General features: G+C 35.8%; 1 protein-coding gene across 3 annotated transcripts in view; it reads left to right on the forward strand.

Moving 5' to 3' along the window:
• The first annotated feature begins 473 nt into the window (after positions 1-473).
• Positions 474-21,706, forward strand: part of SLC4A1 (solute carrier family 4 member 1 (Diego blood group)) — a 57,602-nt gene continuing 36,369 nt past the window's right edge. Inside the window, exons 1-7 of one of the 3 annotated variants that reach the window (XM_039359347.1) lie at positions 474-629; positions 5,392-5,486; positions 5,649-5,745; positions 16,164-16,243; positions 18,155-18,332; positions 19,145-19,280; positions 20,849-20,987. In XM_039359347.1, the coding sequence (XP_039215281.1) occupies positions 5,475-5,486; positions 5,649-5,745; positions 16,164-16,243; positions 18,155-18,332; positions 19,145-19,280; positions 20,849-20,987 (642 nt within the window). In that variant the 5' untranslated portion in view covers positions 474-629; positions 5,392-5,474. Of the gene's footprint in view, positions 630-5,391; positions 5,487-5,648; positions 5,746-16,163; positions 16,244-18,154; positions 18,333-19,144; positions 19,281-20,848; positions 20,988-21,706 lie in introns of those variants that run through there. The other 2 variants (XM_039359348.1, XM_039359349.1) reach the window with 2 other exon arrangements.

Genomic DNA, 21,706 nt, shown 5'->3' on the forward strand with positions numbered 1-21,706 from the left:
GATACAGTTCATGACCTATTCTCGTCTTTCCCCCATTATCTGAAATGTACTAATAGGACAGTTTTCTGGTAAACATTTCACCAAAAGAGTGCTACAACTTTTGGCAGGTACTCTGCTTTCTTCCCCAATCCCATTAGAACCAGGAAAGGGAATTTTCTTGAAACCTTTAAAGAACCTTATCTTAAAAATATGAAGTTGAGAAACTAATATGACTTATGGAAAAAGAGATAGACTTGCTGAGTCTTGCTCAACATTTACAATAATTTCTAAGGATGGTACAGCCAGTAGTAGTAAAATGGGAGGGGCATGCCATGAAAATTCAAGGAGACACAGATGGTTAGCAGGGAGGTAACACCACATGGTAATGCAAGATAATGTTGTTTACTGGCCCTTGGAAAATGGTAGAATCTAGAACCTCCAGAAGCATCTCAAGTGCCAGGTGGTAGGGCAAGATTAAAGAATTACCTATGAGTCAGGACTTAGAAGCTCCTCTAGAATATGCTGTCATCTCATTACTGACTCTTGTGGATTGGTGGAAACTAGAAGACAGGGATTCCATAGAGCAACAAAAAGCTACATGGCTTAGACTTTTGTTGTTTTCTCATCAAGAATATCCTGCAAGTAAATAGGTGAGTTAATTTTATGTTTTCGAGTTTCTATGAGCCAATGAAAGATGCTCAGGATATAGACAAAAACTGTAGTAGAAATAAAGGTCAATAATTGAGGAAGGAATATCATCTGCATTTTGGAAGTAAGAAGGACTGGAGGAACTCTCTTTAGTTAGCATTTTGTAGCTCCGAAAACACCAGTGATGGAAGATTTAGGCCCCTCTCATCCAATTCTTGCTGAACTACATCTCCCATCTCTCCCACCCTTGTGTCATGTGGGGTAGGGATAATTGGAATACAAATTCATATTGGGTGAGGATGATTAGATTCTAAGGTTAATAAAACAAAATTATAGGAGATATGGAGGATCACCTCTGAGCTTCTTTTTCACTAACTATTTGATCTTTGTCTTGAAATATTAGTGCTTGGAATGCTTTATAGCTGCAAAAGTTTCCTAGGGATTTTTGAGTTTTGAAACAAAGTGAATCTATTTTATGCTAATTCATATTAGTTTGGATTTATTGCTACACTTTTCTTCTCTTTTAACATTTTGTTCTTTTAAATGAATAGTCTCTATCTTGTAGCATAAGACCCATGCTTAGAACTTGGTTTATGTAATGCTTAAGGCATAGCTTTTATCTTTCTGGTTTATACAATAAGGGGAAGAAAGGTTTCTAACCATGAATAAAAGAATATTCTTTGTATTTAAATTGTATTTTATGGAGCTTTTGAGATAGCTGGAGAATATGATGATGAGCTGGTCTCTTCTGTAAAATATTTTAATAAAATATCAAAAATTGAGTTTCTGGAGAAAATAAAGGGTCCATCAAATCTGGAAATGTGTCTGTAGAGTATAATTTCTTTGATATTTCTTAGAAGTTGATAAACTGTTCAAGATGACATAATTTCTCCTGTCTCTCCAAAGCAATATACTGTATATTGTTTTTGACTGGACAGGGAGAAGATCGATTAAAGTTATAATGGTTAAAAGCTATTGATCCATCTATCTCCAATGAATTTGTCAACTATTTCTAAATTCATATAAACTACCTGCCACTCCCACATCTTGTGTCAATGAATTCTAGAAGCCAGAAATAATACCATACAGGAAGACATTAATTATTTTAATTCATCCAAATGTATGACATTAGATTAATTTGGATACTTCAGAGTCTAAAGTCTTCAAATAAATCATAAATCTCTATTAATTCTCTGTTATTAGAATCGTGTTTTTTATACTTTTGGGAATATTATTTCTCAGATGACAGGACTGGAATTGTTCAATACTGTTGCATTTAATAGTGATTGTGTTCAAATACTGATGTCCATTAATTAGTTCTTATGTTATAAACATTCTTACTTCTTTATATTTCTTCATATAATTGATGACAGAAATAGTGACAATTATATCACCAATGTCCCAAAGGTATTCTTAATTGCCTCTATGTATTAATTGATTAATTAAATTGCAAAAATGGTGCAAAGATAATGAAGCTGAAAATTATATTCCAATTGTGGTACTTTATAGAATAAGAGGGTGAAGTATTTGGTGGGGTGAAGGGCTTCTCTGTCTAGCAAAGGTTACACAGACATTTATCCAGGATGCTTTAATTTGGATTCCTATAGTGAGTTGGATTTGATGGCATAAATGGCCTCTTCCAACTCTATATTTATATGATTGTAAGTGGATTTTGCACTATAAGATGACTGGGAATCAGCCACCAGCTTGTACAGATATTAAACTCTGCTTAAATTACAAATTCAGCAATTGACATGGGACCCCAAATGAGAAAGTCTGGAGAGTTATCCCAAAAATGCTTTTTCACAAGGCAACTAGACTTCCTTGTTTTTTCTTTGAAGTTGTTTTACTTCTCATCCAAGAAGCTTCTTCAGCTCTTAGTGCATCACTAAATTTCTATGAATATTCTCAATCATCCGGGTCATAGTTATCCCAAAAATGCCTTTTCACTAGGCAATTGGACTTTATTGGGGTTTTTTTGAAGATGTTTTACTTCTTATCCAAGAAGTTGAAGAAGGGATAACTATGACCTGGATGACTGAGAATCTCCATAGACATCTGGAGAGTTATTTAATTCATAGTACTAATTCGTACATCATACTAAGACAGTTTTAATCAAATCTCAGTTTATTGAATAAGCTATAATTGATTGGATTTCTTATCACACTAAGGCATAAACTTGGTTTTATGAGTTACAAAGGTTGGATTTAGCCAACATATAAATGGCCATAGTAGCTGAGAGAAAGGGATTTATTGTCTAACCCATCCAAAGGATGCTGGTTTGGAAAGGCTTCTCTAAAGCCTTTCCAAATCTCACCAAATTCAGCCTTTTGGTTGCACATAGGCAATAAAAGGGGTTCTGCCTATCAGGAAAAGCTGAGACATTGCTGCCAATTTCTTACAATTTAATAAGGACCAGCCTAACCTGCACAGCAGAGAAAGATAATGCTTATCAGTAGTGCAAAACTCTATTACTTTAATCTGGACTCTCTGACTTGTTTGTAATGTCAAGTCAGATCAGCAATTATTTAAAACTACAAATTGCTGAATGGAACACAATATACAACTCTGCCTACAGAGCTTCTGTCTCTGTCTCTCTCTCTCTCTCTCGTTAAGGAAAATGAGAATTCAGATTGCCAAGCAAAGACTGAAAGAAATCATAAATGCAGTGATCAATTTCATTAAAAAGTCACAATGAATTTTTGTTAATGAAAAGCTCTCAGTTAGTAAAAGATTTTAGATCTAGGTAAGGGAGAAGAAAAATGGCATTTTCCATTTCCACACTTTCCACTCTTAGGAAGCCTGTCTTATTGGATGATGCTGATTTTCAGGGGAGGAAAGAAATATGCCAAATGTATAGTTTGATGAGCTTCTATGGGCAGAACGTGATAAATGATCAGGGACAAATATCCTTAAACATAACTTCCAAACTTAGCATTGCTACCAGATTTACCAGAAATGTACAATGTTTCCTGTGCATAAAATGAATGTAATTATACTGATAAAAATGAAGCGAAAGAAGTTTGTCAAGTACTATGTTATGATAGAAGCAACAACAAAAAAAAAGAATGGTTTAGCCATTTAATCAAGAGGGGGAAAGTAAATTAACTTAGAATGTGCATTGCACAGAAAAGACAGTGAGGCATAACTAAGCTACCATATCTGCCTCCTGATTATAAGGCAACTGTGTATCTGCCTTATATTATAAGGCAACTGTGTGAGTCTGCTGAGCAGTTTCAACGGTTCTTACTACAGTGCCCCCTAGTGTTGCAAAAAGCATATTGAAAAAGTGAACGATTATTAGAATTGCATGTCACAAACACACAGTCTTTCACCTCTAGGCACTGTAGATATTGAAATTTCTCAGCTAGAGGTTATAAGAAATGCATTTAAAATAAAAGGGTTGGTGTCATAATGTCTTCTAAATTCCCCTCTTTTTCTTCTGTTTATACACAACTGCACAATTTTTCTAGGCAAAAGCCTGAAAGAAAAAAAAAACCTAAATTCTATTTTGTCTAAATATAAAATAATAATTTGAATAAATTACCATGATTACTTAGTATGTATTTTATTTCCCTCCCCCCACAGACATGCACACACACTTCTGTTACATAATTACAACTTTTGGAGGCTCTCTCTCTCTCTCTCTCTCTCTCTCTCTCTCTCTCTCTCTCTCTCTCTCTGTGTGTGTGTGTTTGTGTGTGTGTGTGTGTGTGTGTGCACGTGTGCATGGGAGGGGTGCGCAGGAATGTCTGCCTGTCTGTCTATTTTTGTGTGTTATATGTCTCTATTGATTGTAGTAATGAAATTCCAATTCTTTTGAAAGGATTTTGTGATCAGATCCAAGTGCAGAACATACCAAATATGCTGATATGTATGGTTGTCACAGAGTTGCTTAATTAATGCATTTCAAGTGGCAAATTACCCTGAAATCTACCATAGGTAGATAAGTATTCTTTTTATGTTGCTTCAAAGCAATTTAACACACTCAATATCATCCATATGTATGGATTATAATTTTTCTTAAAATTATAAGATGCAATTGTTATAAAAGAAAAAAGACCACCAAAGCACAGATCTAGAATATTTTAAATAATAATAATAATAAGAAGAAACATCTACTGGTGGTCTATCTTTTGCTACTGAATAATCATAGCCAGTACCTGCATATTGGAAATTAGGGGAAATATTTTGATGTCAGAAAACTAATTCTATTCTCTTGAGCAAGTGATATTATAGCCCACAAGGGCTATTCTATAGAGGCTAAAATGTTAAGTATATGCTTTCTTTAAAGCTTAGACCTGTTTGAATGTAATGAGAGAGGCTGTTGCAAATCAATTTTACTATAAAAAATTGCCTAGCTGGGAGAACAACAGAGAAAATACTGGAATGCAATGGGCTGATAATGCTGTTATCTGGATCTGCTGTAAAAAATGAATGAAGAAGAGCAGTTGAGGGCCCATCCAGAAGCAACCAGAAATTGAATTAAAATAGTTTTCAGTTGGTTATATTTATTGCAGGACATAGCAACAATAACAACATATAATGATCACCATAGGAGTCACAAGGCACTGCTACTGAAATGGTTCTGGTCTTCTGCCTCTGTTTACTTCCACAAAGTACCCCAATATGTTAGTTTTATGTGGTCTGACTCAAAGAGTATTGCAAGCAATCTGCTCTACGATTTCCTTGAAGGTAGAACTGGGTTCCATGTCTCTAACTTCATAATTTATCTTTGTTCTTCTGCATTTCAAACTAAAACAGTCAACCAGGGAATGTTATCTCCAGGCTGAGCATTAGGAAGAGAACAAGAAGGACACAAAAGAGGGACCATAAGCCCAGAGGGAATGGCATCTCAGGTGAGAGAGAGAAAATAGGTTATTTCTACTTGCGTATGAGAAATAAGCCTTGAATTGGGAGGAAACTGCTATTTAATCAGCATCAAAGTTTGATGAATTGCTTAATACAGTAATATTAATATGTGTTTTTATAAGCGTATTTAATATTTTTCCCTCTCAAAGGAAGATTACGAATCTGGAATTAAGGCGAAACTTGACCTGGAGGCGTATGGAGACTCTTCATTGAAACAGTCTAATATGTCACTTGCAAGTGGAGACAGTGAGTAATTCAAATCAATTGAAGAAAAGAGCAGAAATCTTTGAGGGCAAACTTGTCGTATATTGTTGGATTGTATGATGTTGCAGAAATTTTGGCATGATTTAGGATTCCACTTTGTACATCTGAATATGTTTAATATAGATGTTATTTAGAAATTGGATCATAAGTTGATCCCTGTTTTAAAGGAATAGTCATATAGGCTAAGCCATATACCCAGACATTTGAGAATGTGCCCACTGCTCCAGCAAACAAGATGTGTCAGTTGTCACTTACTGCAAACTAGTTCTGGTGAAAAGGGATTCTCAAAGAGAGCAATACTATACGAAAGGAAAATGTACCTAAGGCCAACTAGCATATCAGGAGACATTCTCTTCCAAAGGTTCATCGACTGCAGTTGTCAGTCAGAGAAAGATATCTCGGTTGAAGATTTTAAAGAAGCTGCTGCACAATAACTTCAGATTGTGAGAAAATGAGGTCTTTAATGATATACCAGGAAGCCAAAAGTCTTGGGTAATTTAAGTCCAGTGAAATTAATGGATTTTAAATTAGTCATGACTAATATAAACTTCATTAGGTTCAGTTAAGTATGAAAATATTTGAGTCCTTCCCTTCAATCTAATACACTGAATTCCCCCCTCCCATTCCTCCAGTAATGTGTATAGTGATGCATAGTCCTTTACTTAAAATTGGTACATCAACTCTGTGTTTAAGGATCTTTCAGATCAACCTCTGGAATGTGGGATTGGATCTGGTCCCCACAGACCTACTATGATGATATTTGGAAAGAGGTGAAAAAAGTGACATCTGGATAGGACTGTGATTGAATAAGTTACTTACTCAGTTTTTCCTCTTAAAGATAGATTCTAAATGTGCTACTGGCTCAGATTCATGAAGAATGGGTTTGGGAAGATAACTAAGACTATGAACATGCTTGTAAACTCCAATTTGATGTGGGGCAACATCTTTACATCTCCAAAAAGTAACCAGAGGACTTTATTACATTATTATGTTATTTTTAAAATAAATGGGTGACTTACAAAACTAAATACAAAATACAACATTTTACAATATTGTAAAAAAAAAAAAAAAGAATGTATCTATACATCCACTTCATTGGCCTCACCCGATGAGGCAACCAGAAAGCCTATACATTTATTCTTTTTCCGTTCATTCACAATAGAAAGGAAAATTGCACACTGTGGAAGACTATCTTGAAATCCGAAATTGTTTGACCCCCCATATCATAGTCCAAGTCTGGATTGGAGCTTTTAACCCTATCCACCATTTTAAAAAATATATGCCCTTAACAAGTGCGGTATTGAGAAATTGTCAATATCTCCATAATTTTTGAGTGCTCTCCTAGCTGAAAAATTCCTTGCAAGTAAAGAACTATCCCAAAAGGAAAGGAGTGAACAAAAATATTTTCCTGTTGTGTGTTGTCATAGAGGGAGATTGCTTTGCTTTCCATATTTTTTCAGAAATGGGAATATATCCACAATGCCTACAAATAAAAACAAATTGAAAATTTCTGACAACAACATATCCTTGCTATAATAGTTTTCTATATGAAAAAATATAATATTTGTTTATTTGAATGGGCAAGAAGCATATATAGACCAAATCTTTGCCTATATCTTGGCTAATACATGGGGGCTGGCAATGAGATAGAAACAGCAGCCACTGTGACAGTACTTGCATGCTCTTTAAGCTTTTACCATTAAAAAAAAATTCCTTGTATCTTAAAGCAAGTAAATAATATACATAATAAAATGACACATGTATTTCTATTTAAGGAATAAGGAGAGGCTGAAAGATTATGTGCATTAGCTTAGATGGAAGAAAGAAGTTGTTTGAAACACTAATCTCCAAAAACCAAAAAGCATTTTTTTGGTATTATTTAAGAACTAACTGAAAATCACTTTGATGGAAGTGGGTAAAAGCACCAGGCTAGAAACAGGGAGACCATGAGTTCTAGTATCACATTAGGCACAAAGTCAGCTAGATAACCTTGGGCAAGTCATTCCCATTCAGACCTGAGAAAGAGGCTATAGTAAACCACATCCAAAAAACTTCACCAAGGAAACTGCAGATACTTGTCCAGGCAGTCACTAAGAATCAACACTAATTCCAAGGTACACACATACAAGAACTATCAGACAATAATATTTGGCTTTTATGTTCTATTGGAGAAAGGAAGTTTAATTTCCCTTAGAAAAAGTGACTACTGCATTTCATTCAATGGTGAGATTTTGGAAAATTTGGAACCAATTTGTGGCAATTTTATTTTAAATTTTAGCTAGAAATGAAACCTGGCACATTTTGAATATAATGTTAAATTTGCCATCTTTCTTTTGCCTATTAAATATTTTCCAAAATCCTATTTTCATTCCACCTCAACTTGCTTTCTAGCAAAGTTGGATTTTGGTATATAGCTTAGGATATGAGATTCAGCATATAGAAGAGAGAAGTGCTGAAAACATAATGGCTATTGAACTTTCAGTTTTCCATGCTGAAAGTGATATAGTGCTTCTGCCAATGCTCAAGAAAAGAAATCTGTAACCATCATTGAAAAGCAAAGCAGCTGGAAACATCCTATGTAAAACTAATTATCAAAGAGGAGCCTCGATCCTTTTTCCCAAATGGTACAAAATGATAATCTTGCAGTCATATTAGACCAAAATATTTTGCTATCTAAGGTGATTTACAGGATGGTGCCTTCAGTCTATCATTTATGTGTAAAAAAATATGTTTGGTTTAGGCTTGATTCCTTTCCCAAGGGAGATACAGGTATAGCAATTTTATCTGTCTTTCATACAGCGGTCTGTCTTCCAGAGCGTTAAGAGGAGCAGGGCAGGGTATGTGGTGCAGAAAGTTCTATTTTCCACATCCCCTGCTGTCTCCTGGCATCTACCATCTGAGACAGCTGTCTTGCTTTGCATAATGGGAGGGATATTTATATGAAAGTTATCAACAAAGTTTGAATGCTGTAATCGTGTCTACACTGACTTTAATGGGTTTTTTTCCTACGTCTATCCAATAGATGACTTAACTATTGAGAATCTCATCAATCTTGCCAAAATATTGTAAATTGTCATACGGCTGCAGCAGAACATCCAGGACTGAACTCTGGAGAGCAGATCTAGGAATGTATGATTCAGGGCCTGGGAACTAGATGGACAGATAAGCTAGAGTCAACCAATAAGAAAAACAGCAATCTCATTTTATTTGGCAAGATAAGCCTTGCCATAGTCTCTCCTTCTCATTTCTGCATTTTCAGTTCACCAGATGAGCATTTGCCAGAGTTTCTGTATATCATTCAGGCAGTACTCCTGGCCTGGTCACCAGGGAATGTATCATCTGAGTAAAAGAACGAGTCTGGAGAGAATATCCATGGGGAAAGCAGAATCCTATCAGAGGCATGTGGACACAAGTGAGTGTGTGCAGTGGCATCTTCAATGGCATGTAGTGGATCAGCTGCAAACCAGGAATTTCCCTCTTGAAACTTTCTTCTACCACAAGTTCACTCACTAAGTAGCTTTAGGCAAGCCATTCTCAGACTGAGTTTCCCATCTGCAATATCAGAAGAAAATACCTTCACCTACTTAACAGAGTGGATTATTGTAACATTACATCAAAATAATATAGGTGAAGTGCTTTGAAGCATTAAAAGTTGCACTGAAATTATCAGAACCATTATCTTCACAAATCAATTGTACATAACATGTTCCACACTAGTTAATTAGTGTGGAATACTACTTAGTAAATAACTAAAAGAAATGCTTTTAAAAATGATCATAAATCCCTCTCTCTATATATATTGTTTAATACAAAAGGAAGATACAGGATCAACAATTCCCTTCTGAAATTTCAGTAGCCACCATCAACTCACTTTCAAAGCTAAAATTGCTGCTACACTATAAAAAGATAAAGGACTATGCTATATGTTGATACAAATTCTGGTAGGAAAGCCCTAATGAACAAAAGTAGCTATAGAGGGAACAATTTTGCAGAGGAAAATCATTAAAAAGAATGTTTAGAAAAAGTTTGATTTTCTAAATCAAAATAGTTTGCAATTTGGGGTTTCTAACTCAAGGAAGATTATGCAATCATCAATTGAAAAATTACATAACACTTCCTAACTAATTAGAAAGATAGATTTGTAGCATGGATGTCCTTGTGTTGAGTGAATTGGTTGCAGCCAGTAGAGGCTGGCCCTTCCCTGTTGACAATAACCATCTGAGAGAAAGTCAGAGAGCTTTGCCCCCTTATCAGACAATCTGTCCCCCACAAGGACATTGGATTTCAGCTGTTCCTTGAACATTCCACTATTGATGATAAATACAAGTTGTGTTTGAAATGAAGACAAACCCTATTGAGTTTAAGTTGTTTCTGTTTATAGCCAGTTAAAAGCAGATTCTTTCATTATTGGTGGGTGTGATCAAGTGACAGTAAGAAACATGAGGGCTACTTCACAATTTCCTATCTAAAACTAAATTTCAGTACAGGAAGCCATATGAATCACCCACCAAGCAGTGGAATCAGAACATGGTGCTTGACAGAGCTATTAGCCAACACAATGAAACCAATCTCATCCTCAAAGAGACTATAGACTAATTTTAGACAACAGGGGTCAATGGAAGGAAAACATGATCCATAGGATGACTGAAATACCTATTTCAGTTATAATTCTGTGTATTTAAAAAATCCTATAGAACTAAAATTTTGAATTGAGGTAATTTGAATTTCTGTGCAAATAATGGTTGAATTTGCCTGCATCAATTATGTAAATAAAGATGAAAGTGGTTCCTTCTTTGCATAATCTATAATCTTCTTTACACCTGCTAGTAAGGAGAGAAGGAAAATCATATGGCTGTAACTAGAAGTGACTACCATTTTGGATTTTCTTTGTCCATTCTCTGAACCATCAGTTTTGATACATGAATGTGTGTAGGGTACATGTTAGGGATATCAGATCATAGTTTCAAAAATTTGCAAGAGCAGTAGATGGAATCAAAGAGATATATCTCTTTACTGCCAGATATTGGTTGTCTGAATTTTGGTAGCTCAGGCATGGTAGTCTAGCCTATGTATTTGTAAAAGTTTATAAAAGTGATTTAGGAACTCTTTTCTTTTGAAACCAAAGATTAAGCATGGAAAGGTAGGGCAATTCATGAAAACAACAATGTGAGAAGGGGAAAGACTGTATTTTTTTCTTTTCTTCTGTACTATATTGAAAATTCAACCTCCATCATCATCATCATCATCATCATCTTCATATTCATCATCGTTGTTGCTAGTTAATTTTTATTCTGCTCTTCCTCTTAATTAATCTTAATTAATCTGTGACATAGTGCCATTTTTGTCACTATAGATTTGGTTAAGTCTCCCTTTTTGCATTCCATACCTAATGAACATTACTCTGTTCCTCAACTAATATATGGCTATTTTTTACTGTGTAATTACAATCCTATCAAGTTCATTATTAAGTTTTCTGCCATATTAGTTGTGGAGGGAGTCAAGCTATTCTCCAAAGCAGGGGTTCCCAACCCCTGGTCCATGGACCGGTACCAGGATGTGGCATGCCAGCAACTGTGCCACACAAACAAGCAAAGACCCATTCGCATGATGCAGGCAGCACACAAAACCACGTACTCTCTGGTCCACAGAAAAAACTCTCTCCACATAACTGGGTCCTGCTGCCCAAAAGGTTGGGGACCTTTGCTCCAAAGCACCTGAAGGCAGGACAATGGATGGAAACTGATCAAGGAGAGAAGCAACCTAGAACTAAGTAGAAATTTCCTGACACTTAGAACAATTAATGGGTTAAACAACTTGTCTCCAAAAGTTGAACTTTTAAAGAAGAGATTGGACAACCATTTTTCTGAAATGATATTAAGTTTCCTGCCTGACCAGGGGACTGGACTAGAAGACCTCCAAGGTCACTTCCAACTCTGCTATTTTGTTCTATTATTTTGCTAATCAGGAAGAACAGGTAGCATTTTATTCAATTGTTCAATTAGAATTAGTGCTTCAGACAAGGATTGCATTGCCTGAATTTACACATCCCATTATAATATGTGTGTAGATTTTTAATTTTAATTTTGACTTAGCTGTTTCTGTGATTCCTGCGAATGCAGTTTATAAACCATGGGTCTTAAGTTAGCATATACAACCAGTTATAGTTTATTCACCAAGCCAAAGTTAAGCAAACCATGACAGGGTGAAGTGTAAACTCTGTCAATGAGTGGTTGATCTTGCTGAGCAAATTTGACAGCGTGACTTTATTGCCCAAGATGGCAGCACTAGAACCAATGGATTAAAATTACAAGAAAGGAGATCAAACTAGATGTCAGAAAGAGTTGTCAGATAGTGGATAGTTTTCTTTGCTAGAGGTCTTCAAACAGGCTGGATGGATATCTGTCAGAGGTGCAGGGGATCTTAGGGGGTTCTCAGGTTCTTTCCAATTCTATTATGCCATTAATCTATGAACATTTAAATATTTAATAATTTATTTATACTTAGTGCAATTAGACACAATTCTGTAAAGTAAGTTAATGTTCCAAATTTTAGAAATTACACTTCAGTGGGGCTAGATTAAAAAGCATAAGGATCCCAGAATGAATGACATCTTCCCCCTCACTGTCTCCTGATCTGGTGGACGGTGCTACCATTCACAGAAAAGATAGACCCTCCTAACTTGTCTTCATTCTACTGAGTTCTATCTTGCTAAATTTTCTCCTGCAATTCTGCCGCTTTTATGGACTAGAACAGGGGTAGGCAACCTTGGCTCTTTTATGATTCGTGGACTTCAACTCCCAGAATTCCTGATCCAGCATGGCTCAGCATGGAAACCTCTCCCTTTCTCCTCAGCATGGCTGGCTCAGGAATTCTGGGAGTTGAAGTCCACAAGTCATAAAAGAGCCAAGGTTGTCTACCCCTGGACTAGAAGTATCAAGTATAATTTAGCAACTTAATTTCTTTTATGGACAGCTATTTGTCTGGAATGGGACAGGGTCTCCTGCTTGAGCAGAGGGTTGGACTAGAAGACCTCCAACGTCCTTTCCAACTCTGCTATTCTATGTTGTTCCTAATGTAATCTGTTTGGAATTCTTAAATAGGTGGCATACAAATACAAGTACGTGACTGATTTTGAATAATCTTGTTTTAAACTTGAGCTGTGATTTCTAGCCATTTAATGGCTTGTCCCCTCACCCAGAAAAGAGCCAAACGCCTTATATTTACTGTCAGCAAACGTAAAGTGGTTATGAATTTACTATGAACACAAGAACCACTTGTGACAGGAACGTAAGGGTGGAGTCAGAGTGTCTTGTGCAGTTGCCAAAGAGGGGGTTTATAGAGCCAAAATTTCACATGGGTTTTTTCCTCCTTCTTGAATGTCGAACTGTGGAAGTTGTTTTCAAGGTAAGGTTGGTGAAGCAGGCTGAAATCTGTGTGATCAGTGCAGAATAAAAAGGTGGTCTTTTAACTGCAAGAAAACAAGAATGCAGTATAATATATCTGCAAAACTGTAGCCAAATATGAGGATTAGCTGAAGCATTTTTGCCTAGAACATGGAAACATAGGAAATATTGCTCTATGTTTTTAATTTTTTTTAAAAGTATGAATGGATGAAATACATGTTTAACTTAGAAATGCAAGTTTCTTTTCCACCCTGGGAGTTATTCTGTTTCATCCTTAGGGTTTCTCCATAGTTAATGCAGAAGGAAATATATTCTTCTTATTTACTGGATTTTTTAAAAAATTTGAATGTCACCCAGAACACTATTGTTGTTTTGAATTATATATGGACAGAGAGAAATTGAATTGAATTGAAACAGAATGAAACGGAATGGAATGGAATGGAGTAGAGTAGAGTAGAGTAGAGTAGAGCAGAGCAGAGCAGAGCAGAGCAGAACAGAACAGAACAGAACAGAATAGAATAGAATCTAGATAAGGGGTTTGGGCATATACCAAAGTAGAGTTGCTTGTAAATGTTGGAAGCCCCACTTTCACACCTAAGGAATATGAAACCTGAAAAAGTTTGTGAAAGGTTTTCACAAACACCCCATTACAAAGAGTTGTTTTTTTCCCTTAGAATTGTAGGGTATAATAAGTATGGTACCATCAGCTCATAATGTTGTGGTCCATGATGGTTGGTGAGAAAAGCAAATATTTCCATGTATGATGAATATAATCTTCATTACATAAGATTTTGTAAAGGAAAGTGATGGCTTTTCTTGCTGGTATTTTTTCCCCCTGTATCGAAGTAGATTGGCTTGTTTGCACGAGTCTTGGTATTTGCTGCAGAGCAGCATTTTAGTGGTGCTTTTTATTTTTACTAAATAGGATGGCCTACATGACAGCCTTGATGTTGTTTTAAAAATCAGGGGAATGATTAAAGGAATTCTTCCAACTTTGGGTAAAATAACTTTTTGGACACTTTTGGAGATAGTCTTTCAAACATTTTCTATTATTAGACAGCTGTGAATAAGAACCAGTCCATTTCTATGGAAAAGGGGGAAAGGTTCTATTCATTTCATCTTTTCCTCTCTCTCTTGAAATCCTCAACTTGATCCTTTTTTAAAAAAAAAAAAACCTGAATTTGAAAGTAAAGCCAATTGCATGATCTTGATTTCAGGCTCACAAAAGTCCTTTTCCATTGTTTTGCTTTATGGTTCCCAAACTGGCTGAATATGTGTGAAAATATATCACTTCTTGTTCCAGATTTGCTCCAGTGACGAATAGAAGAGGAAAGGCAGACTTTTAAGAATGTTCTTCCTGAATCACTCAAAATAATATCATAACTAATTTTCTATGGCTGGCCAAAAATAATTGGGGTCCCACAAAAAGGACAGGAAAGCTCAGCTTTTTACAATCTATTGCCACCACAAATTGGTTGGATCACAGTCCCCATAATTCCCCACCAGCTTCATGGTGTTTGATCCCATCCAAGTTGGAGAAGGCTATTAGGTTACTTGCATGACTCCATATTTTTAAAAACTGCAATTGAATAAGTGGCAAAATATTCAGAATGGCTGTGCTAATTTTTAATATGTGTAAAGGGATGGCAATGGCAGGAAGAGTTAGGTGCTCCTTTTTATCCCAGAGATGCACTGAAAATACAGTCTTCCCTGCCACTTGGAGATATAAATTGTGTGGCATGTCATAGAGATTCAGTCACTTGTTCAAGCTATAAATAAATAAACGGGGATGTAATTTATATGAATCATGAGAATTCCTTCGGCTTCTAGACAAATTACTGTTATTATGATTATTAAATTATATTTTACATAGTAGCAACAATTTTTACCAGTCAGAAAAATCTTGCGATATTGATACTCTCTTTCCAACTGTATTCCATTCCACATCAGGGCACCAAGTTTTCTTCCTTGGATTATTCCTATTTTGCACAAATAGTTAGAAATATAGCATTGAAGTTGTTTGCCATGTTTTTCTTTGCTCCAAAATTCATACCAAACTTCAATCAATGGACGGAATGAAGAAGTAAAGTTTGTACTAATGCCAAACTATCTTATATTGGAAATTTCAATATTTATTTATTTGATTTCTAGAGCCACCCACTTCAATAAATTGATTCTTTCAAAGTTCAATCTTTCATTAAATAATTCTATAATTAGAGAACACTCCCTCCAAATTCCACAAAAACAGCTTTCTGTTGTTTTTGCACTACTCTCAGATAAAAATTAAGAATAAGAAAATGGAGATGCAAAGTTCACTGTAAATTTACTAGAAAAAGAACACTCATCCCTATTGTGAAAATAACAAAGTTCTCATTGCCTCACTTTGCTTAATGATAGGGCCACCACCCAAACATTATTGTCCCAAAAGGAAGGCAATGGTATTTTCTCCTTGTTCACATACTGCACAGGATTTTGCCCAATAAATTACATGCGCTGGTTTGTGAGATGAAGTGTGATGTATCTATTTTTCTACCTGAGTCCTATTGGCAGACCTAAGAATAGACCTTCCCAGTGTTAGTGCATTTTCTGGGGTCAAACAATATGCTGAGTCACAAACTAACCCAAGGAAATGGGTTTGCATAACACAATCACCCACAAAAGCTCTAGTTAGGGTTAGGGTTAAAAGCTGCTGTCATTTACTTGACGTTCATCTAGTCACAAGAGGCAAGGAGTGTCCAGATTCCAGCAAGTATGAACGGATGAGCTCATGTAATATAATGGATAAAAAGTACTGCCTTCAAACAGAAGACGTGTGTAATACAGAGGGTGGTTTGTGGCAATATCATATCTCTCATCTGATTTACCTCACAGAATTGTCAAGGGCATAGAAAGGAATGATTTTCCACATGTCATTTGGAGCACCTTGGAGAAAATGGGAAATGGGAAGAGTGGAGATTTAAAAGCAGTGAATAAGTAAACTTATTTTCTTATTGACAGGTAGCTCCTCCTCATCTGAGGAGGAGCCAAGAGGTACGGAGCCTGTGAAGCCACTCATCTCCCACAAAGCTTCCCATAATGTACGTTCCTAGGGCTTGTAGAGATTTGAGTTTGGTTGTGGTAATTTGTAAGCAGTTTCTAAGATATCAAGGATCCAGCAGTTAGAAACCCCCTGGAGTGCTCTTTCTCTGAAGTAATCTTGAAAGCCCCAGTGGTGCAGAGATTGCCAAACAACTCTTTCTCTATGTAGGAAATAGATCTATGTCTTGTATTTTTACACAGTCCCTAAGTAATTCTTATTTGATTCAAAGTGCCTGATGTAACCTTGCTTAAGGTTCAAAAGATCAAGTCAAATCTTTACCATGTCTGTAGATCAGCACAGAGATTCAAGAGAATGTGCAAAATGTAAATAGAACATATACAAAGACTTAAAACAATATAAAAATAATAAAGCTATAAAGCATCAAAAAATATAAAAGCAGGCATAAAAAGCTGCCTAAGTATCTCTTTAAAAAATAAATTAGGGTGCTGCCTGATAATTTTATGGTGCATCTTGTCACTAGTTTCCATTTCTGTGTTCATCATAATGCCATCTATCTTCTTCCCGCAACCTATTCCTTGCACCCCAGGTCCATTAGAAATAAATACAATGCCTTTAATTGGAAGCGCTAGGAATTGTCTGTTTGCAAACTATAGTAATTGTACAATTTTAGTTAAAGGAATGGTATATGAAGGATCAATGACATTCCATTCCTCCTGATCAACCCCTTCTGCTTTTTAATAAGTCTAAATGGTGGAAAAGTCATACATGGATTTCCTATACTATTTGTCATATTTCAGCTGCAAATATAGGTGTCTTTGAAACAAGGTGTATCATGCAGACAGATTTTACATTTGGGGAAAGGATGCACTTCTACCATCACAAAAGCACTTTGTGAGTGGCCAAGAGCCCTGTGATTATGGTGGAATATACATTTGAGTAATAAACAAAATCATAACTCCCTTGATTGCTTTTGCAATCTTAAACCATATTAAAAACTACAATTTTCTCAAAGGAAAAGTACAGAACCTCAAAACTAATTCTATCTTTCTCCCACAAAACTGTAAGCATTGCCTCAAGGGACTCTGAAAAAATGTCCTCAAACTGAAAGTTTTAATGCAACAGAAGAAAAATATTAAATGCCCAAGAGAAAAAGTATTTCTGATGACTCTATTTTCTTTAAATAGCACAAACCAATCTTGACTAAGATTGGAAATACTCAAACATAGTCATTCCTAGTGATTTCCAGGAATACACCAAGAAATGTAAGCCTATAGGTTGCTTTGGGATATCAAAGACATCTCTGAGGAAAACAATGCAGTCACCTGCATATGGCCATTAAGAAAATTTGGCTAAAGTTTTAGTGAAATTTTATTTTAGTGAAAAGGAAATTAAACTTAGTGTTTTGCCTTGTTCCCATTGAGTACATTTTGGAGCATATCTCTTAGCACCTAACCCAAAACCTCAGCCTGCCAAAAATTGCACACTCTTGCTCTAAACAGGAATAAGGGATACAGAGCACAGGTTTTAGTGAGGTAGGAACAGCTTTCATGAAAGTATGTACTTAGCAGGCTGAAGTGGCAGTGAACTTATACAGCAGCCTTCCACCTCTCTTGCCATCAGATGTGGAAACTACAATTCCTAGAACTCACAATTATCGGAAAGATCCACACATCCACAGATCTATAGCAATTGGTGCAGAGGAAGGTTGCTATCTACTTTTTTTTTCCTAAAAAGGGGATTTTTTGTCACCACTGTTCCTTATGTCCTTAATGTCCTCATCAATGGGGGAGACATGCAATGGGTAAAATTGTTGTATATCTCTCCCCAGTATATCCCAACCGTTAGAAATATTGTCTGTTGAATTTCTGCAAGTTATGTCACTGTTACAGAGCACTGAAGGAAGGGTAAAATGGCAATCATTATGACATGTTTTTGCTATTCTCTTCAGTCATATGTGGAACTCCATGAGCTGGTCATGGACAAGAATAATGAATTTCGCTGGATGGAAGCTTCTCACTGGATCAAACTGGAAGAGGACTTTGAGGAGATGGGGCATTGGGGGAGACCTCATCTTTCATACCTGACTTTTCAAAGCCTTCTGGAGGTGCACAAGGCATTTAGCAAAGGTGAGGAAAAGGATTGCAAGGATTGTACAGAACTTAGTTGGTTCTAAATAATGTGCTACAAAAGAAAAAGAAGGGTGCTTGCACTCACCCTTTCCATTGTCCAAATCCCAGTACATTAGGTATAGGATTGATATTCATATTTTAGCAATAAAATAAAATATTTGTAGCTCAGAGTTGAACTGTGGGGTCCTTGATATTCTTTAATATTCTCTCTCTGAGCTTGGAGGTTTTCTTGCAGATATTTCATAAATAAACCAGGTAACATCATCAGTACATCAAGTAGCATTGATTATGTTACCTAGTTGGTTATGAAATGTACAAGAAAACCACTAAGCTCAGAGAGCACCAAAGACCCCACCTTTCGTATATGTATTGATGGATTTGTTCTTACCTGTTCTCTTGCCCCAACAAATATTCTTAGAGTAATTTGGGAGACTCAAGGTTTCCAAAAGAAAAAAAAAATCTGACATTAAGAATAGGGTACCGGTATGTACAGGGGAGTAAACTGATACAATATATTTATATCTGTATCTATATCTATTGTATCCACATGGAAATCTACATTTATATCTATCTCTATCTATTCATCTTATCTATCTCTTTCCATCTTTCAAATTTTCTAGCTTCAATGATTCTGGAGTCTCTTTAACAACAGAAGTAACTGTGGCATTTATTTTAGGAAAGGTTCCCAATTTTCTTTTGGATATATTTCATAAAGATAATAAATGTCTCTTTTGGAATGGTAAGCAAATATCTTTTCCAATGATCAAAAATGTTCCTTTGGGATGATTCCCCTATTTCTGCATTTCTAGGAACCGTCCTTCTAGATTTGCAAGAACGAAGTCTAGCTGGGATTGCCAAACAGGTGCTTTCCCAAATGACCTATGAAGGAAAACTCAAACCTGATGACCAAGAGGTGCTTTTAAGAACTCTTCTACTTCAGCACAGGTATTGGCAAGGGCAAATATGAAAGATGACATTTCTCCACTCAAAGAATGAATGGGACAGCCAAGAAAAATGGGCCCATTTCATATCTAGTTCTTTCTGGATCAGGCATATTCTATAAATTAAGCTAGTGACAGATAAGGGTATTGAGAAAAGCATAAAATAAGACCTGCTCCCCTGCAGTAGCTGCCAATGCAGATTTTTTTTGGATTTCATTCCAAGATCTGGGTAAATCCCGTAAAGATCCTGGTTTGCCATCCAAGATCAGGAGCAGTGTCATACTTAACCTATGGATATGACATTCAGGAATAATGGAACATGCAAGGAATTGTCTTGTGTCTACTAGCCTGTATGAGCCCAGTGTTTCTATTTCTTTGGAACAGTGCAAAGAAGGGGCTGGATAATGGGGCTGGAATAAGTCTGCTGAAGAGACATAATAGAACTGGACGGTTTTACTTTTGAGAAGTTATGACTAAAAATACAATAGCATTTGCCAAGTTCCTGAAGGAGTGTAATACAGATCAAGACTTGTCCTATATGGTCAGAACTCAGAGCGCATATAGGAAGGTCAATTTATATTGAATATGAAGAAACCTTTGTAATACAAAAACAGTTCAGCAGTAGGACTTTGAATAGGGGAAGTAGTGATGTTTTCAGAGACTTTCAACCAACTGTTGGGGATACTTCCATCTGGAATCTCACAATGATCAAGGACTAATGATCTCTTCTAACTCAATGAATTCTTAATTCTAGACAGAACTTTAAAGTCTGTGAACCAGAAGTTACTGTGAAACTATTTAGACTTTCGTCAACTCTTTTTTGTGTAGATGTTTGTGTTTTTTGTTACAAATGCAGTGTCTATATTTTTCAAATTTCAAAATAAATACACTTAACATTGAACCTTTCTTAAGGGAAAAAATAGAATGAAATAAATGGCTATTTTAGTAACCAGAAAATGCAGAGAGTAAGTAAAGTTGAAAAATTGGGAAAACCTTTCTGCCAGAGAAATAGGGTTTTAAAAATGAGTTGTTGCCTTCTGCCAGGACGATTTTATTTATTTATTTGTTTGTTTATTAACCTAATATCCCACCCTCTCACCTTATATAATATGTTTTTGTTTTATTCAGAAAGTTAAAATACAAACTTCAAAAAGAAGAAAACAATTACAAAGACAAAACAAAACTAGACAAAGCATTTTTTTTAAAAGTGCATAAGAACACATATACATATGTTTTCCTCCCTAATTGAATACTGATAGATATATTATGTGGTTCCACCCCTTACAGAACAGAAAATTGAAACAGAAAATAGTTGTTTCTCAACAATTGCATCTCATTCCCCAAAGCCATAAGCCCTCCTATAGATTAGATAGTCATAAACAATTTTCAAAGACAGAAGAAGCAGCATAACAAAGGACTCAGATGATGTTGAGAAAATCTTTCCAACAACAACAAAAAAAAATAATAAGAGGAAAAAACATCCTGAAGACCTAGGCATTAACTTTTTACTGTTGCATTCTTATTTTTTTCCCTCTTCATTGCATCTCATTTTTTTTATTATTCTTTGCTCAGTCACCCTAATGAATCAGCTTCATTAAACACTCTCTTGCCTGCGCGGGTACAACAAACAGATGCCAAAGACTCAACCCAACCACTGCTTCAAGAACATCACCAAATAGAGATGAAGACCTTTTTTAATGGCTCAGAGCAGGTAAGTTAACTTTGCAGTAAATAAAAGGGAGAACATTTTGTGACTACAGTGCCACAAGTACTACAGTTTTTTCCATCTAAATGTAGAATTGTATTCAGACTTCAGTTGTCCTCAGATTTAAAAGAGAACCAAGTAAGCAAAGCAACATTATAAAGCAAAGCATTATGACTGGTAGAAGTATTAAATCAATGGATTGGCCAGATTTGGTATGACTACTCAAGAATTTGAACAAAGATTGTTGTGTTTTGCATTCCTCACTTCAGATGAAGTGTGTATTCTATACATTACTGTTTAAAATAAGACCAAGAAGAAAATCCATCATCATAGCCTGTATTGAGAATCTCTTTCTCTTCGGTTATAGTGAATGTCTACATAATTTAAGTAGACTATCTTAATCTTAATTATTTGATCTTAAAGCCGCTACATGGCAGTCAAGTCAATGCATCTGATACTGGGTCCTAAGTTATACTAAGTTTTACAATGCTCAACAGAGCTCCAGAATTTGACTTGTTAATGTACCAGCAACCAATGCAGCAATACAGCATGAAACCTGTAATTCAAAATCAGTGGCTCCCTTCAACAGCCCATTTATAACATTTTGTAGAATTGCAAATTCAGGAAGTTCTACATATAGCACATTGTAATGTCCACCTATTACTAGAATACATGAGGGCAAAATGGAACCTTGAAGAGCCTCACTACTTAATCACTATGGGGAC

Source organism: Crotalus tigris, unplaced genomic scaffold (genome assembly GCF_016545835.1).
Source record: "Crotalus tigris isolate CLP2741 ecotype Arizona unplaced genomic scaffold, ASM1654583v1 scf7180000019068.10715455, whole genome shotgun sequence".
Classification (NCBI taxonomy): Eukaryota; Metazoa; Chordata; class Lepidosauria; order Squamata; family Viperidae; genus Crotalus; species Crotalus tigris.